Source organism: Emydura macquarii, unplaced genomic scaffold (assembly GCF_026122565.2).
Source record: "Emydura macquarii macquarii isolate MOO-44397 ecotype Brisbane River unplaced genomic scaffold, CSIRO-AGI_Emac_v2 contig_3110, whole genome shotgun sequence".
In the NCBI taxonomy this organism is placed as follows: domain Eukaryota; kingdom Metazoa; phylum Chordata; order Testudines; family Chelidae; genus Emydura; species Emydura macquarii.
Genome location: NW_027133247.1, coordinates 346,583 through 363,563, shown reverse-complemented (window position 1 = coordinate 363,563; position 16,981 = coordinate 346,583). Strand labels below are relative to the sequence as shown.

General features: G+C 39.8%; 1 protein-coding gene across 7 annotated transcripts in view; it reads right to left on the bottom strand.

Annotated features, from left to right (window-relative positions):
• Positions 1 to 6,576: 6,576 nt before the first annotated feature.
• The window catches only part of DNAJB4 (DnaJ heat shock protein family (Hsp40) member B4), a 34,816-nt gene continuing 24,411 nt past the window's right edge, over positions 6,577 to 16,981 (bottom strand). For 6 of the 7 annotated variants that reach the window (XM_067530680.1, XM_067530681.1, XM_067530679.1 and 3 more), the window contains 3 exons: positions 11,065 to 11,639; positions 9,983 to 10,066; positions 6,577 to 8,608 (listed from right to left, as the gene is read on the bottom strand). In XM_067530680.1, the coding sequence (XP_067386781.1) occupies positions 8,375 to 8,608; positions 9,983 to 10,066; positions 11,065 to 11,639 (893 nt within the window). In that variant the 3' untranslated portion in view covers positions 6,577 to 8,374. The remainder of the gene's footprint in view (positions 8,609 to 9,982; positions 10,067 to 11,064; positions 11,640 to 16,981) is intronic. The other variant, XM_067530678.1, reaches the window with a different exon arrangement.

The window sequence follows — 16,981 nt, the reverse complement described above, 5'->3', positions numbered from 1 at the left end:
TTACAAGCATTGAGTCACTCTTCAGTATTTTATGAAGCACAGAAGAAAAAGAAACGGTACACACACAAATTTTTCCATTTATTCTCAAAGCTCAGACCCCAGGACCAGCATTGCCATGAAACAGGTGTGAGGTGGCTCCACTATTAGCAGGAAATATGTAGACAAAGATCACTAAGCACTCAACTTTACATCAGAATACCTGGTACTGCTATAATGTGTAGGTTTATAAACTGGTCCAAACTGAGTTGAGTTTATCAACACCGTTTCCCTAAACATGGACTAGCAGTTTCATTCTATGAGGTCAAATCAGCATAGTAAAGCAGCCTGAAATGAGTCATCTCTAGAAGGAAGTCAATGGGAGCTGAAAGAGCTAAGCACCTAGAAGGATAATGCTTATGATGAATACAATTCATATTAACTCCAATTACATCAGATCACACTTTTGGACTTCCTCAGATGTGTAGCCAATAGGAACTGTCTGCCAACAAGAATTACTGCACGTCTTTTTATTAGATCAGAGATCCAAAAACAAAACCCCAGAATTTCAGGGACAATTTGGATCCAGGAATTAATTTTAAAAAATCATACAAATTGATAAGTGAAATTTGTTAGCAATTTAATCTGTATACATTTAAAATGTTTATTTGTCTTTGATTTTAATATTTACTATCTTCATTTCACTTAAAAAAAAGTTAAGAGACAAGAGAACAGAAATTGCTTATAAACAATGGTATGCATTTTATATCATGGAGTATGTCCCACAATGAAGAAAGCACATCACTTAGCTTTTAATTTGTATGATGTCACTGCTGAGATTTAGGATGTGACACTGGTTTGGTATGTAACAGGCATATAAAACTGGGGGAACCTGACATGCCTCTTAAGTGAGAGGCATACTATATGATACAGAATGGAGAATGCCACAGCCTCTACTGCAAAATATTGCAATAAGTATCAGACATATACATTATTGGTCTATATGTAGAATTGGAGCAGTTTCCTGTATATTGCATTTTTCCATCACACAGAAATTAGAATCCTTCTACTGCTCCTCATTACACTAAATCAAAGCTACTTATCAACACCTACAGGACTTACATAATCATGCCATACCTACATATCTGCTTTCCTTTCTACCTACTAACCCCTTGTGATGGAGCAATCACTAGCGAAGAAGAGAAAACAGTTAATGGTACCACCTGCCCCCAAGGAAAATTTCCTACTAACTCTCAGTATTCTAAGGTTAGCCTCATGCTCAGGTTTACGCTGTCTACATTACACTGGCACAGCTATGATTCTACAGCTATTCTGCTATAGCATAGTTACAGTAGCAGAAGGGGTTCGTTCTGCAGAGCTGGGATGACCAGCAGTAGCAAGAGAATTCCAGGATGGGAAGGGCTATCTTGTGCAGAACTGACCCTGGTGCTTCAGTGACAGCATAGCAACATGCAGTGCCCCATATATCCAAAGAGAAATAGGTTGTCATCCAGAAGCTGGCCATCCCAGACTGTTACCAGTCTGCAGCCAACCAATTTGGCATGGGGACATCAACTGTTGGGGCCATTCTCATGAAGGTCTGCTATGCCATTGATAAGGTGCAGTCTAACTGAGACAGGAAGTTGGGTAATGCTCAGGTGACTGATGGCTTTGGACACACGGGGTTCCCAAAGTCTATTGGGGCAACTGATTGAACTCAGGTGACTGTCTTGCCTCTCCCTCTCCACAGCAAGGTTTTAGAATCTATAAACAGAAATTATTATTTCTCCATGTTGCTCCAAGGTCTGGTGGACCAGTGCAGCGGGGCTTACAGACATAAATGCAGGGTTGTCTGGTGAGGTCCATGGTGCTGGTATCTTTTGGAACTCACTATGATTTAAATTAGTGGATGAAGGATTGTTTTCCCCCAGGAGCACTATGGACATTAGTGGTGTGGAGGATGGTCCAGTTATTCTGAACATGGAAGACTTGGCATATCCTTGATGCCCTGATTAATTAAATTAAACCTGATTAATTAAACCTGGTTAATTAAACCATTCACAGGTCACTTGGACAGAAGTAAGAAACCACTAATTTCCCCGAGTAGTTGCAGAATGGTATTCAAGTGTGCATTTGGCCAGTTCAAAGGCAAGTGGCATCATTTATGGACTAGACACTGGAAGCATCAGCAGGAAAAAAAGTGTTCCCACCATTATAACTGAATGTTGTGTTTTACACAGTATTTGTAAGAGCAAGAGGGGGAAGCCTTATTGATGGGTCGGAGACTGAGGTGAGAAGATTTGCTCAAACATTCAAGCAGCCAGCAAGGCATCCCATATAGAACACAAACACCCGTGGGAATACTGTCAAAGATGCCTCCTGTTTGTATTCTGAGCCACGAGCCTGAACATGTTAGCCTGTGTGTGAGGTGTTGAGATGTAGACAGCACAAGCACCAGGTAACTGTATGTGAGTGGCTGAAGTTTAACATTTCCTATGTGCTTTTGTAAAACCCTAAGAATTATTTAAAGGATTTTCCCTGTTACATGCAATGATGATTCAGAATAGGTATATTTTAAATGGTTTTATGAAAACAATAAAAAAAATTAACAAATGAAATATCTTTGTTTTTGGAAATAAATGTAACTGACCCATCTTAAGCAACCTTTAATTACTGCAACAGTGCAACAAAACTTAAAATGCAACAGTAAAAACATTTCAAATACAACTTGGGGGGTGTGCATAAGATTAAAGGCGAGTATATGCCTTGTCTCTGGCTCTTCTTGTCCACAGGGGTTCTGGGGTTGAGTGCCTTGGCTCAAAAATCTCAGGGGCATTGTTGAGCTCAAAAGAGCTGGACTCCCAGGTGCAAGCGTTTGTGGTGCCCAGAAGCCGGATCTGAGAAGTGAATGGCAGCCACTGCTGCAGGGATGTGGAGGTTAAGAGTTGCTGCTGGTCTCAGAAGCCAGCATTGTCCAGGGGGTCTGAAGAACATGGCTGAGTCCCAAGTTACATGAACTGCAGGGCCTGCTGGCTTAGCAGGGGCATGTTTTGCAAGAGGGCTCAGGATAGCATCCATGAGTTCCCTCCCACTACATCTCTGTCTTTTTCCATGCTCTCCTTCACTATGGTGATGCTATCCTTGGACACCGCCACCATCTCCTGGGAGAGCTACATTTCTTTCTCCCTCTGGGTTCTCCACCTCTGAGTCAGCCAGGTTTTTCACTGTGACTGCCATTGGTTTTGAAAACAGCTTGTCCCAAGCCTCCCGCCCCCGAGATTGGCCAACCTGTCAGTAGATAGAGGCCTTCTCCTTGATGGTTTGGCTGTTACAGTGCTGTGGCTGTGGGAGTAAGGAAAAAAGAAGTTGCTTGTTGTCCACATCCCAGACAAGTCACAGTAACTTATATTAGTACGTATATGTGATCTTACCTCCTTGAGACTCTTCCCATTCTTGCAGCAACTTCAGAGTTGGTCAATGGTCCATGTGTATGGAAGGTGCTGGGTGCGTTTTGATTTCAGCCTACCGTACCTGCATTCATGTTGTTGGATCTGGGCCGGGGTAGCTGGAGTTATATGTTTCAGGTTTCTTTTTTTAGTTTTGTTTTTGTGCTGGAGGTGTTACTTTGGTGTCAGAGGTGTGAAGGTGGGTTATGGAGGGCAAGCTGGATAGCAATCCCCTTTAGGCTGTCCTCATTCTCAACCTTTTGCTGAGACAGGTCACTAGGAGGCAGAGAATGGTCTCAAAGGGCAAAGGGCAGACCAACGAGATACGTTGATGTTGAGAAGCTATTCACCAGGATGGTTCCCCCCAGAAGTGCTGCAGGAGTGGAAGAGGCTTTCAAGTTATGTGGCGGATGGTTGGCCCACAGGGGCGTGCAGCTATTCCCTGTAACATATGAAACAAAATAGAGCTATTTCTCAGTCTTAAGTTCTGCTATATTTCCCCTACAGATATGGGGAAAGTGAAGAGAAAAATAGATAGGTCCTACAGTGATTGTCAGCTACTATGAAAGTTACAGGCATTTGTACCTCAGCAAGGAGCAGTATTGTTTGTGCCTTGACTGGACATGCAATGTGCAATTATACCTCATGTAAATTATGAAAACTAACCACATTTATTTTCCTGTAAACACCGTCTCAATAAACAGTTGAATTTTGTACTTCTGATTTTCAAATCTGCCATAGGAGAGGGTGAGGAGAAGCACGGGTACAGACTGCAACTGTGTCATATTGGTGGGCGCCATAATGAAGCAGTATGGCAGGGCAGAAAGAGGGGGGCTCCTACCTCACATCCACAACAATTAATTGTAAAAAGAGATACTTACATGCCAAAATTTCCTCCAGGGGATTTGACTCTTTGAACCTGGCCTAGGTTTTTGGCTGGGACTCAGGCTCAGCTGAAGCGGGGCAGAAATCAGGGTCATTGTAGAAGGGCAGAACTGGGACTGGCTTTCCAGTTGGCTGTCGTCAAGGTCCTGAGTCACAAAAAGATCCTAGCTCAGGGATAGCTCCTCTCCGGAATCCTCCTGCTTATCCTCTGATATGCAAACCTAGACCAGTTTGCAAGAGGATGCCAGAGGGCCCAATAAATGTGGAGTTAGTGCACAGTGATGGGTTGCATTATGTAGACACGTGTTCAAACTGGATTAACTTGATTTGATCAGTCTTAAAACCCTCATGTAGACAAGCTCTGAAAAAGGGATTTTCAGAAGCTAGCCAGCTGGGAGTGGGGAGCCATCTAACCATTTCAGTCCTGGCTAGATTAGAAGAGGGTCTTAGGCATCTAAACAGCTCACCTGGTGCATGTGGCTGATGAGCCAGAGATAGGGATTTTCAGCCATGAACCCTCTCCCAGAGTTCACCATCTAAGCTAGCTCAGACAAAGAGATATTTTCAGCTTCTAAGGCAAACACTATCTACCTCCCTCCAGCTTGTGCTCTACACCTCTCTCACGCTCACCCTACATTGTTCTGTGCCCTTGGCTGTCTTTGTGCAGGTGCTGTGCTGCCACTGCACCTACCGGTGGCCTACATCTGGCCCTCCTTCTGCAGGGTTCAAATGAGGTCTTACGGTATGTCTACACTGCAGGCTCTGCAGTGATCGATGAAGCAGGATCAATTGAGCAGGTCATGAAGACCCACTCAATCGATGGGAGATGGGTTCTCCGGATGATGCCAGCAGTCCACCTCCCCAAAAGGAGTAGTGAGAGGGCATTGATGGGAGGGTGTCTCCTGTCGATACAGCACTGTGAAGGTGCCCTGATATGTCAATGTAAGTATGTCAACGGGAGATACACAAGCTACATAACGTAGCTTGCGTATCTCCCGTTGACTGCCATCGCCAATGTAGACCAGCCGTTAGATGTGCTCAAAGCATACTTATAGGATCAGGCTCTGCTGGAGAGAGAGGTGTTTCTGTGCCTAGTTTAAAAATCCTTTTAGGGACCTCCAGGGCTTTGGCTTGAGATAGGGCTCCAAGCAACATGTTAGCTGTAGGGTGACAGGAGCACTTTGGCAGAAATATAGGCACCTAAAGGACTTGAGCAGCTGGGGGAAGGTGTTTGAGGAGTCACCGGAGCTGTGGCACTGAAAATTTCAGTGTTGCCTACGTGGTGGAATTAGGCCCCTATCTGCCTGTTTAGGTGCCTAAATTCCTTTAGGAATCTGGCCCTAAGTCCTATTGACTTTCAATGAGACATAAGCACCTAAGGGCTTTTCTACACTTAAAACGCTGCAGTGCTTCAGTGTAGACACTACCTACTCCAACAGGAGAATCCTCGCATTGGCACAGATAATCCATCTCCCTGAGAACTGGTAGCTAGGTCGACGGAAGAATTCTTCTGCTAACCTACTGCTGTTTACAGGGACTTAAGGACAACTTAACTTTTCAAACTCCTGACTGACACAGTTAAACCAACCTAACTTTCTACTTCAGACCAGGCCTCAGTCCCTTTTGGAAAAAAAAAAAAAAAAATGGAACTCAACTCCAGAATTTTAAAAAGGGATTTAGGCACCTAAACCAGCAGCTAGGTGCCTAGTAGGATTTTCAAGAATGCTTAGGTGCCTGACTCCTATTGATTTCAATGGGAGTGAGTCATCTGGAAAATCCCACTAGGCACCTAGCTGCTGGTTTATGTGCCTAAATCCCTTAAAAACCTAGCCCTTAGATACTTCTGAAAGTTTCACCTGTTATCTAGCCTTTTTGAATCCTGCTAAACTCATCTCCTCACCAATAGCTGTTGCAATGTGTTCCACATGCTGACTACATTTTGTGAAAAAAATATTCACTCCATAAAGAAAACTGTAAAATGAATGATTTGGCAGCTTTTTCCGTATTTTAAGTTTTACACCACATTCAGAAATAGTGAAATAAAATAATTTAGTTTGCTGCATGTGTAAACATACACTGTGGACAACTACTATGGAATTCTGCCAGTTCAGCCCTGCTACTTTTAGCTAAATTTGTATATTGAAAAATATCTGTTGTTATTCTAAGTATTGTAGCTACTTAGATTATGGTGTCCAAGACTTTGTTTCAAATGCTCAGCCTCATTTGCTCTTCACAGAGTTTATGGCATGTGGTTATAGCAAAATATAAATAAAAGTTAAAAACGAGTTTATTAAAAAACACATGAGAAATGCAATACATAACATACTGAAACTGGAAATCTTTTAAATGCATAAACACAATATATCAGGATAACAATAGGCATACGCACTAGGTAGCAATTAATTTTAAAACTTTTTTCCTTCTGTGGTATGACTCAAGCTACTGTTCAAGTTCCCTGTTTGCTTAGGGCCACAGATGAATATGATTTACAATAACATGTGTGAACTGTATGAAAGAGAAACTGTAGTTCAAAAATTGACAGTATCTTTTAGGAATGTGTTCCTTTGAAAAACTGAACTGGGATTCTTTCTGTGCTAGGACTCTTTAAAAAAAGGTTAACTAAATTAACCCCAACTCTCATATAATCCACCTTTCTACAGAAAATCATTTATATGATGTTGTTAAACACCCTGTTATAACCTAAATTACCAAGAGTGGGTAACTACTAGATTTCCACAGGTAAAAGGATGACCGCAAATAAGAGTAATATTTTCTTCTTATAAAGAAAAATAAATCTTCCCTTAAGAATGTAATTAGTAAAGCACTGTGGCATATTTTTAAAACCTAAATTATGAAAATAAGTCTGCAAGGCAATTATATCACCGAACCCATACTGCAACCAAGGGAACCAGCCCTACAGCATGTTAGAATTCTAGACTCAATTACTGAGGGCTCTCTCCTTCTCCTAGTTAGGTTTTTTCACCTTATGAGTTTCTTAGCCCTTATTTCTATTCATAAAGGACCTTATCCAAGCTCAATGAATTGATGGAAAAACTTCCATTGGCTTAAATGAGCTTTGGATTAGGCTCAAATAGTTTCCTCAGAATCCCTGGGAGTTGGGCCTTGCTCCTTCTGCCTTACGGAAGTGGCAGATGGTTCAGACTTTGAACGCTACAGAGGTTCCGAGATCGGCATGATCTTGAGGTGTGTGTAAGCCAAGTGCCTTTATTTACACTGTTCCATGGGCAGCCCTCACAAAATGACAGCTTGGCTCCCTGTGGAATCAGGATACTATGTCGTCCCTGCTGATGGTTGGACTGAAATCCATGTCTAGGGAGTGGTGGGTGTTAGCACCAAACAGTAGTATTCCCCAGGTGGATTTTTGAAGGGAGCATGTCACAGAGTGGCTGCACCTGTACCCCTTTCCCCAAAGCCATGTGTTCTCCCCTAGAGCTTCAATACAGTCCCCACAAAATCTGGGGCAGTTGGGAGAAAGTTCACACTCTTCTGTGGGTTCAGGAGCTCTACAAACAGATTTCCCTAGCTCTGCTTTGTGAAGTGGAAGGTAGCATGTGGGCCTTCATTTCCAAATAGTGTCAGTTAAGGCTTCAGTCTCTTTAAATATCTGTGGATATTACACAAGCGTATTTCTACTATCAACTCTGATTTCTGATATTAGTGGGTAGCATCACATAGACAATCTAGAGATACATTAAATAAAGTACTTGGATGCTCAAGTACTTTATTAGAAATATGTGCATTGAATATTTGCAAAATGATTACATTGTACATGTAAGCAAAATACTGAATAAATTCTCTGATTAGGAAAATCTAAAGTGAGATACAGTGAGTGGTTTTACCTGTATGTTTTACTGCAAAAGTCACCTGTGTGACTAGTATTTAACCATTCTCTTCTCATGCAACATTGCAGTATTCCCTTCCCCCCACCCCACAAAAGAAAATGAATATTCCACAAATTGGTATAGATTGCACTTTTACAGCATGAACTTGCCAGTCCTCTGCATTTTCAGTGTCCTGCTGAAACATTGTAAACATAGTCCATTCCTTTATGAAACAGGAAGATTTCTCCTAAGTACTTCTTTTGATGCTGGAGGTATATTGTCTGGGAAATTTACTTCAAATTCTATAATTAAGTCGCCACGTTGGTCAGGATTTTTGGGAAATGGCAACCCATATCCTATAATTCTTCTTCTCATCCCAGGCTTTACAACCTCATTTATTGTCATAGGTATGGTTCTTCCTTCTATTGTTGGCACGGTGATTGAGCTGCCACATAAAGCCTAAAACAAATAGTTCATATCATGAGAAAGAGGCAACCATCAAAACCTTATTTGTACTGAAAACTGAATTTTCAGATTCAAGAATTAGACAAAGCTAATATTGTGAATACATGGAAAGTTTTGCATAACTGAAGAGAACTGTCAAAATTGAATTGCAATGACTTATGTCACTCCCTTTGAAAGGGGACGCTTGCTTTATTATCAATATATCTATAATATCAAAACAGTTATCAATGCCCTAGAACAGTGGTTCGCAACCAATGTCCCACGGGCCACTTGCGGCCTAATCAGCACACAGCTGCGGCCCACGTGACATCCTCAGGGTCATACAGGCAGTATATAAATCATGTGGATGTGGCCCACATAACACACAGAGAGCTGCAAAGGCGGCCCACAATGGTAAATAGGTTGAGAACCATTGCCCTACAATGACATCTGGAGCAGTCATGAAAGGGTTTATTTCCCAGCATGGCATCCTAAACATCAACAGATAATGTAGTGATGGGTGCAAACGTAACAAACATGCTCAGTACTCCCACAGTCTCCTGCTCATGAATCTATACCAAACAAGAAGCATCACAACTGTCATTAGATATTCAGAGTCCTATCTCTACTGTGCTTAGCTTGCATAGAGTATACTTTAAGACTCGTGCCACACTTGTTTTACTCATAAGTTACTTTATTATTACATTATTAGTATTTTAGGGATCGTGTCTAACATTTACATTGAGCATTTTCAATAGAGCTGCACACTTTTTTGGGGGCTATGATTTTGGTTTTTTTCATAACAAATAAAATAAGATGCATTTTTCCACTCTAAAATGGTTTGCAAATTTGGATTGAATTCAATGAATAGTTTTAGCTGAGAAAAAAATCATACAAATTGAAATGTTTCATTTTGACTTTTTCATTTTGAAATGGCATTTTGAATTCAAATTTGGTCAGTTAAGAAAAGAAAAGAAACGAAACGGGGGTGAGGTAAAAAAGCACCTAAACATGGCTGACTCAAAAACATTTTGTTTTGAATTGACCAAATAATTTTAGTCTATTCAAAATGAAAATTTTGAAAAAAAATTGGTTTTGGTTTAAATCAAATGGGATTTTCTTTCCACTGCTGGATTTTTTGGTTTGATCACCAAACCAGAATAATCCATTATTTGCTCAACTCTACTATCAATCTTGACAGTGTCCTCTTACGTGCACATTTGTGATGCTCAAATTAAAGCAAATGCTAAAATACACTAACACCAAAGATTTACCTTCCCTATACTATCAAGATACAATTTCCTGGCTAAAACAAAACAAACAAAGCACTTTGGTTTTTTTAACATAGAGATAAGTCCCATTACTCTCCTCTTTTAGCTAAATACTTACACATTTATCATTGGACTTCTGGCCTGCAAGGATTGTAGATATGTCTTTTGCTTTTGTTTTTCCACCTAACTCCATCTTTTTAATCTGTGCTGACAAAACTCAGTGTTATTTGGACTCAGTGGCAGAATTATATTTATGCAGAAACCACATGATCCATACTGTCATTACATACTACTTTTCCTTTTATATTATGGAGTTCATCTCATGAAAAATCATCATTAAAAAGATGTGTTATTTTGTTTTTTTATTTTAAAGTTCAGAATACAGGCAGATTTTTACTTTGCATGTCTTCTGCACATCACCTGAGATTAGTTTATTCTCACTATTCCTCAATGCTACATTTTTAAAAATACAGATATGAGTCATTATGGAGAATCAATTCCTTTAATTGTCTTCAAACGCTAAATAAACCACTCTGCAATCCCTTATTTTTGCTTCTGGAAGCAAAACTGATTTGATCTTTGGAGTGCATTTAAAAAAAAATGTTATGAACACATTTTTATCATCACATAGTTTCCAGAATACACGCTCACAGTAATTTATCCTCATGGTTTCCATCTCTATGTATTCTAAAAGCACACTGAAGTATGTGACATGAAAGACATTTTGCAAGTTTTCTAAATTAAACTCCATTGGTGAGCTGTGAAAATATTTTAGAGTTCTAGATGCTTTCTATTCCAGAAATGATAAGAACAGTATATTATAGCAGAAAGGAGTCGACTACATTGGATGCATTCATTATTACTCCATCCAATCTGTATTTACATAGAAAGTTATTGTACTTAGCACTAAACCTTAGAAAAATTGCAAAAATGTTATATTTCTCTTCCTACAGACCATCCTGTATGCTGTCATAGACAAACTTAACATATGATGCAGTACTCAGTAAAAAAAAGCCAATGATTCTGGTACAGATAACAATGCACTATACTCAGTTTGATTAAATTGTATTAGCTAGAGAACTGGGGTGCTGAACTAGGATAATCGCTATAGATTTGTTTTCTGCACTGTAGCTACCAATACCATGCTAAGACAATTTGTTTTTATATTTCAGTTCTGCCATCGACCAATGAGAAACTTACCTCCCGCAAGCTGATTTTAACAGGATAGATAATATTTGAACCATCCCTCTTGAAGAGCGAGTGACTTTTATCTTTAATGACAAAAACAATATCAGCTGGGATAGTGCTGGGTGTTTCATCACCTTCTTTCGGGAAAGTGATTTTGGTGCCTTCTTTCCATCCTCTCTTAATCTCAATGGTAAGGATTTTGTCCTCTGTTCGGACACTTCTACCATCTGGGTTCAGCCTTTTTCGGGAAATTCTCATCCTTTTTGTGCTGCCATGATATATCTCTTCCAATGATACTTTAAGTTCATGGATAACTGGGGGATCTTGTCTACGACGAGGTTGGCTACCAACTGTATTCCTCTCTCTTGGAAATCCATTCATGCTAAAACTAGTGAAGGATCCAAAAGGATCTCCATCCACTTCCATGTCTTCAGTGTCTCTGCTACCAGGCATTCTTCTTCCAAAGAAGATCTCAAAAGGATTTGTGCCACCAAAAAATGCTGCAAATGTGGCATGTGGGTCACCATGGAACGAGTATCGAAAGGTACCACCCTGTCCATCAGGTCCTCCAGCTCCTCCTTTCAATCCTAATTGGGACACATGGGCAAGGTTAAGAAAGTCCATACTACTTTTCAATCCTGGTACTTATTAAAAACAAAGAGTCAATACAGTCATGAACAAATACTGAAAGGACTTTTAGTAGCTTAACAACTGCAGAAATCTAGAACAGAAAGCAGAGATAGGAGAGCTCCTCTTTAAACAGACCTCACCTTATTTGTCACTGGTCTGTACAGTAGCAACTACTAAGCATCATGCAACCTGGAGTAATTATAAGATTTAGAATTGTTTCCAGTCAGCTGAAAGTTGCCCTATCAGCAGCAAATCTATTTCATATTTGGTCACTCATATGAATGATTGGATTTTAATGTCTTAATAATGGTCTGAAAATTATGAGTGTTTTCTGTCTGCATGATCTTAAAGAAGATATTCCCATGTATTTCACTAACAACCTGCTCAATGGGAACAGGGTTAAGCCCCTCAAGGTGACTACAGATATGGAATATATAAAGTTGTATTATATTTAAAGCTTCTAATATGCTCCCTGTTTCCATTCAGACTAGGCCAACTTCTGTGCTCCTTGAGATCAGTGGGATTGCACAGGGTATAATTCAGACAGAGTGGGTCAAATTCTGTGCTATTTTAGGAAACTACCATACATCAACAGCCAGCCATAGAGCACATTGGTATGAATGGAGAAGAGAAAGGATAATCTCTTCTATTGTTTTGGAAACAGGACTTCACCAAATCTGAGACAATGGAAACACTGTGTTCTGCTTTGTTTCTTTGGGGGATATAATCTGGGAGTGGAGAGGGAAGAGAAAAAGTTGAAAGGATTCAGCACACCAGAAAAATGAGGCCAAAGTTTTGTTTATTAAAAGCTATTTTCCATCAGTAGCAACACAACATTAAAAAAAAGTAAACAGTAAATGCTACATTTGTATTGTGTGGCAGAGTTAAAATGGTAGAAACCTTGACTTTCAAAATTTCTGACTTCTGTGTGTGCTTGATTCTCAACTTTAATGCGGCATTTAATTTCCCTGAAGTTGTTTTCAAAGTCAAACAATAATAAAAGGAGAATAGCTAAAAGGCATGCTCCATTATTAGTTATACATTTTCACTTGTGTTTATCAAATACTCTAGGCTTGTGGCTCTTGACCTTTTCCAGACTCCATCCACATATTACAAACAGAAAAAGTTTTGGGACACCCCCACTCCCATCTAGTGATGAAGAAAGGGAGGTGCTGAAACTTGTTAAAGAGTGGAGACTGTGACCCCTAGGTTGAGAACTCATGCTCTAGGCACATAATAAGAATTAAAGAGACATTTTGGTAGTTAGAGATAGCAAAGCTTCTTTACTTCTAACCTCATCTTATCACTTCCTTAGTAAAAATTTCCACTTTCTACTCTTCTTCCCAGGCCACCCAAGTTTTTACTCCCCCACAAAAACACAAAACAAAAAGACCCCCATCGTCTCTAAAATTCTTTTATAGCTCTGTCTCCTTTCTCAATTAATTGGCTACTATTTCTCTTTGTCTTCTTCATATTGGTTGTCCCCATTCTTCCCTGTGTGAGCTCTTCCTTCCACTTCTTCCAGGTGACAGTTTTCTCATGCCCTGCTTACATTCACCACAATCCCCAGCACCCACCCAGTTACCTTCTACCTCTGCTCGCTGGCTCCAGACCATACTCCACTCAACAACCAGTTCTTTTCTACCTCTCTTTCATGGCTAATGACCTCCACTCACTTCCTCCTACTGATTAGTTCCCTCCCCACTGTCCCCCGACACTAGAATACCTCCTCGGACCTTGCTTAAAAGGCCAAAGGCAGTCCTTAAGGAAGCCTTCAGTTCTAAATAATTAAGCATCTCAGCAACACTCTTAACCACTAAGATGTCTCATAGGATTAAGGTAGCTCAGTACTTGAAGCAATCATTTTCCTTTTAAGGCTATTAAGCAGTTAAGGGCTTAGTCTTATGCTATAGCAGTTAAGCATGCCTCCTACTTTCTAATCCATGTTAGGAGACAGACCTTAATCAACCCCTACTGTTTACCAAAAACAAACAAACAAAACAAAAAAACCTGAGAGTCCTGTAGCACTTTAAAGACTAACAAATTTAATTTCTGTAGGCATAAGCTTTCGTGGGCTGTAACCCACTTCTTCAGATGCAAGAAATAGAAATCAAAAGGCAGGTAGGTGTATATATATACATCCAAGTTTAAGGAACAACAATGGGGAATCCATGTTAGGAGACAAAATAGTACATGCTGATTAAGGCAAATCACTCAAGTTATCACACCTCCAGAGAAGTACCACCCCCTGTGGAGGCTCACATTTTCTGGTTCAAAGTGGATTGTCCAGAGACCAAGAGACAAAGAAAGGTCTTTTAGATAAATAACCCAAGCTTAAACTGATTCAGGGCCATTGTTCCGGTTCCTGATCTAAAGCCTGATATGACCTTGTAATAAGAGGGGAAAAACAGTTGAGGGGTTTAAAGGACTAACACCTACAAGAGCCCTATGCTGGAGCTGGGAGTGGGTGACCTCTGGTAAGTTTTTTAGCACGTGTAGGTTCTTTTATGGTTTTTATATACTCTCTCTCTAATGCTTCTACCTTAGGAATAAATATACTTGCTTGGAAGAAACTGTGTAGTAACTTGTAGCTGCAGGCCATATACTGGTCATAGCCCTTGGAGAGAAAGCAAAGCACAGGCTCTGGCCTTCTAGGCAGACTGGCTTGCTGGGATATCACAGTGTAGATCAGGGAGAAGTGCAGCTTAAAACCCCAACTCAGAAGGAAGTGAGTAAGACATAGGCCATTGCCCAGGAGAGGGCAGGAGTGAAATCTTCAAGTAGGTGCCCTTGAGGAACCAAGAAGGGTGAGTTATCCTAAAACTGTGACAGAATGCAAAAGTGGCCTTTGCATCTTCTTGATCCTGGGCCCAGGTCAGGTCTCCAGCATAACTTAGAGCAGCCTGAAAGGATGTTATTGGACCATTGGCAGTTGGAAAGAGGTCAGTATGGCAGCCAGGTATCAGCTAGGTACAAGGGAGCATCAGTTGCTCCCTCTACAGGGCATCAGAGAAGGAGTCAGTGTAGGAGTTCCCCATGTCAGCTCTACGGCTACACTGGGGCAATCCTCCCATGTTATATCAGCTTTAGGGCCACCTTCCACCAACAGAACAGCACAAAGCAGCGACTCAGAATCCGGGCTTTAGCATTTACTATTTCCAGATTCAAAAATCCTGAACTGATCTTCTATAAAAATGTATTGCTTATCTTTCTCTAAAAAGGACTCTAAAAAAAGACAAGTGTCCAACTTTAGCAAAAGCATTTAATCCAAATACAAGGAATGGATTTTTCATATTTGTTTAATTCCAGGATGACTGAATTGATTTTACTCAAATTAAAAAAGTTAAACAAATAAAATCACATTTGGATTAAACCAAGCACAAAAAGTTTGAGTCCTAAAGGAATGTTTTGATAAAGTTCTGAACAACTGCAAAGAGGGCATTAGAATGGAAATGGCATCTCAATCTTAACTCTAGTCTTTGCTATGACAAATGTTACACTACATATTTCCAGGTTTGGTTTTTTTTAAATGAAGTACTGTTAACTGGTAATGTCAAACAAATGCATGACAAACTGCATCATGTGATTAGCAGAATGACACTTCCTAGAACAGATACTGAATAGTTTTTGCTGAAAGTACATTAGGTTCCATGGGTGTAAAACAATCACAGAGCTTTACAACTATTGACTACATTCTGGACAACAATGACAGAGCTTAGACAGCCACTCAGGCGTCAAGGGATATTTCCAGATTCAGAGCTGCAGGAACTTTTCAATACTTTTGTTAATATTATGTCTAAAATAAATAGAAATACATGCTTCGAACTTCTGCTTCAGGTATGCAATGCCACACTGTCAAAGGCTGCACTGCTTTATATGCCTTGCCTTCCACTCCTAGGAGAATCTGACTAAAATGATATTTTTAAGTGGGGATTAGAATGTGCTACTGCACTGGAATAGAATGCTAATGAATCTACAGTTTAGGTAATAAAATCCTTGCACAAAGGAAAGGATAAAAAAAACATTATGGCTAAAGGGAAAAAAGCAGAAAGGCAAAAGACATGGGCCAAGATTTTTACAGGTATTTAGGCATGGCTGCCCTTAGCACTGCAATGTCTAACTGATTTATGAGCCCATGGCTCATTTTCAAAAGGGATTTAGGAATTTAGGAGCCTGAATCCCATTGACAGTTAAGTGCGTAAGCACTTTTTGAAAATGAGACTTAGGCATTGCAATGCTGAATGCAGCAATGACTGAATACCTTTAAAAATCTGGGCCTAATATCAAAGGAACAGTGTAAGTCCTTGGTTCCCGAACAACAGAATCAGGTCAGGTATCAGAGTCTTAGGAATGATACAAGAACCTGTGGAAACATCAGCAAAGACTTGTAGTTCCAGAATTCTCTTACTTCACAGTGGAACGAAGACCATGGAATTTGCCTCATTTACAGAAGTTAAAGTTTGGAAAGAAGTGGTGATCAATGACATCATCCCACTTTACTTCACAATTAGTGACTGAGTAGTGTGCAACTCAGCATGAATAAAATTATCAGAATCTGGCCCCAAAGGAATGTTAATGATTAAATGAGCCTATATAGTTTCTTTGGGCAGCACTTAACCAGTTTGGAGTCTCAAATAGGATCCAAAAAGTAACTGCTGAATCCTAGAAATGCTGGGGAACCATCACAATTGATGATTTAAAAAAAAAAAAAAAAGAGCTTCCTGCTTAAGTAACCATTTTAGGCTAAATATAACATTTCTGGGGCCTCATTCCTTTGGCACTTTATTACTGTTTACAATTAAGCTAAAAAATTGTTCTGGTATTTCATGACATCAGGCAAATTCTTTCCTCTATGGGCAAGAAGCCAAGGACAACTAAGGACTGGACACCTAGGTTCCTGCTCAGTAGAGGGATTGTCCTGTCTTGTACAAGCAGACTATCCTTTAGGAAAAGTTTTAGAAAGAGATAGAGCACTTCTTTGAATAAAATGTCTTTATATAACATTTTGATAGCAATCTCAAAAAGTGCAGAGGCAAAAAATAAATAAATAAAATAAATCCAGCTATTTATGGGTCATCGGCAAATAATTATTTCATTTAAAAAAGTTCCTAATAATTAGATAGATTTGGGATCTTTAATTTTTTAAAATAAAAAAAATTGAACTATCCATAATAAACTATGAAGGATACACTATATATATATGATTATATATATTTGATAACATATAAGTCTCTGTAACTACAGTATATCAGTCTTCATAAAAACTGAGTCACATTGTCCAAATCAATACACGCCATGG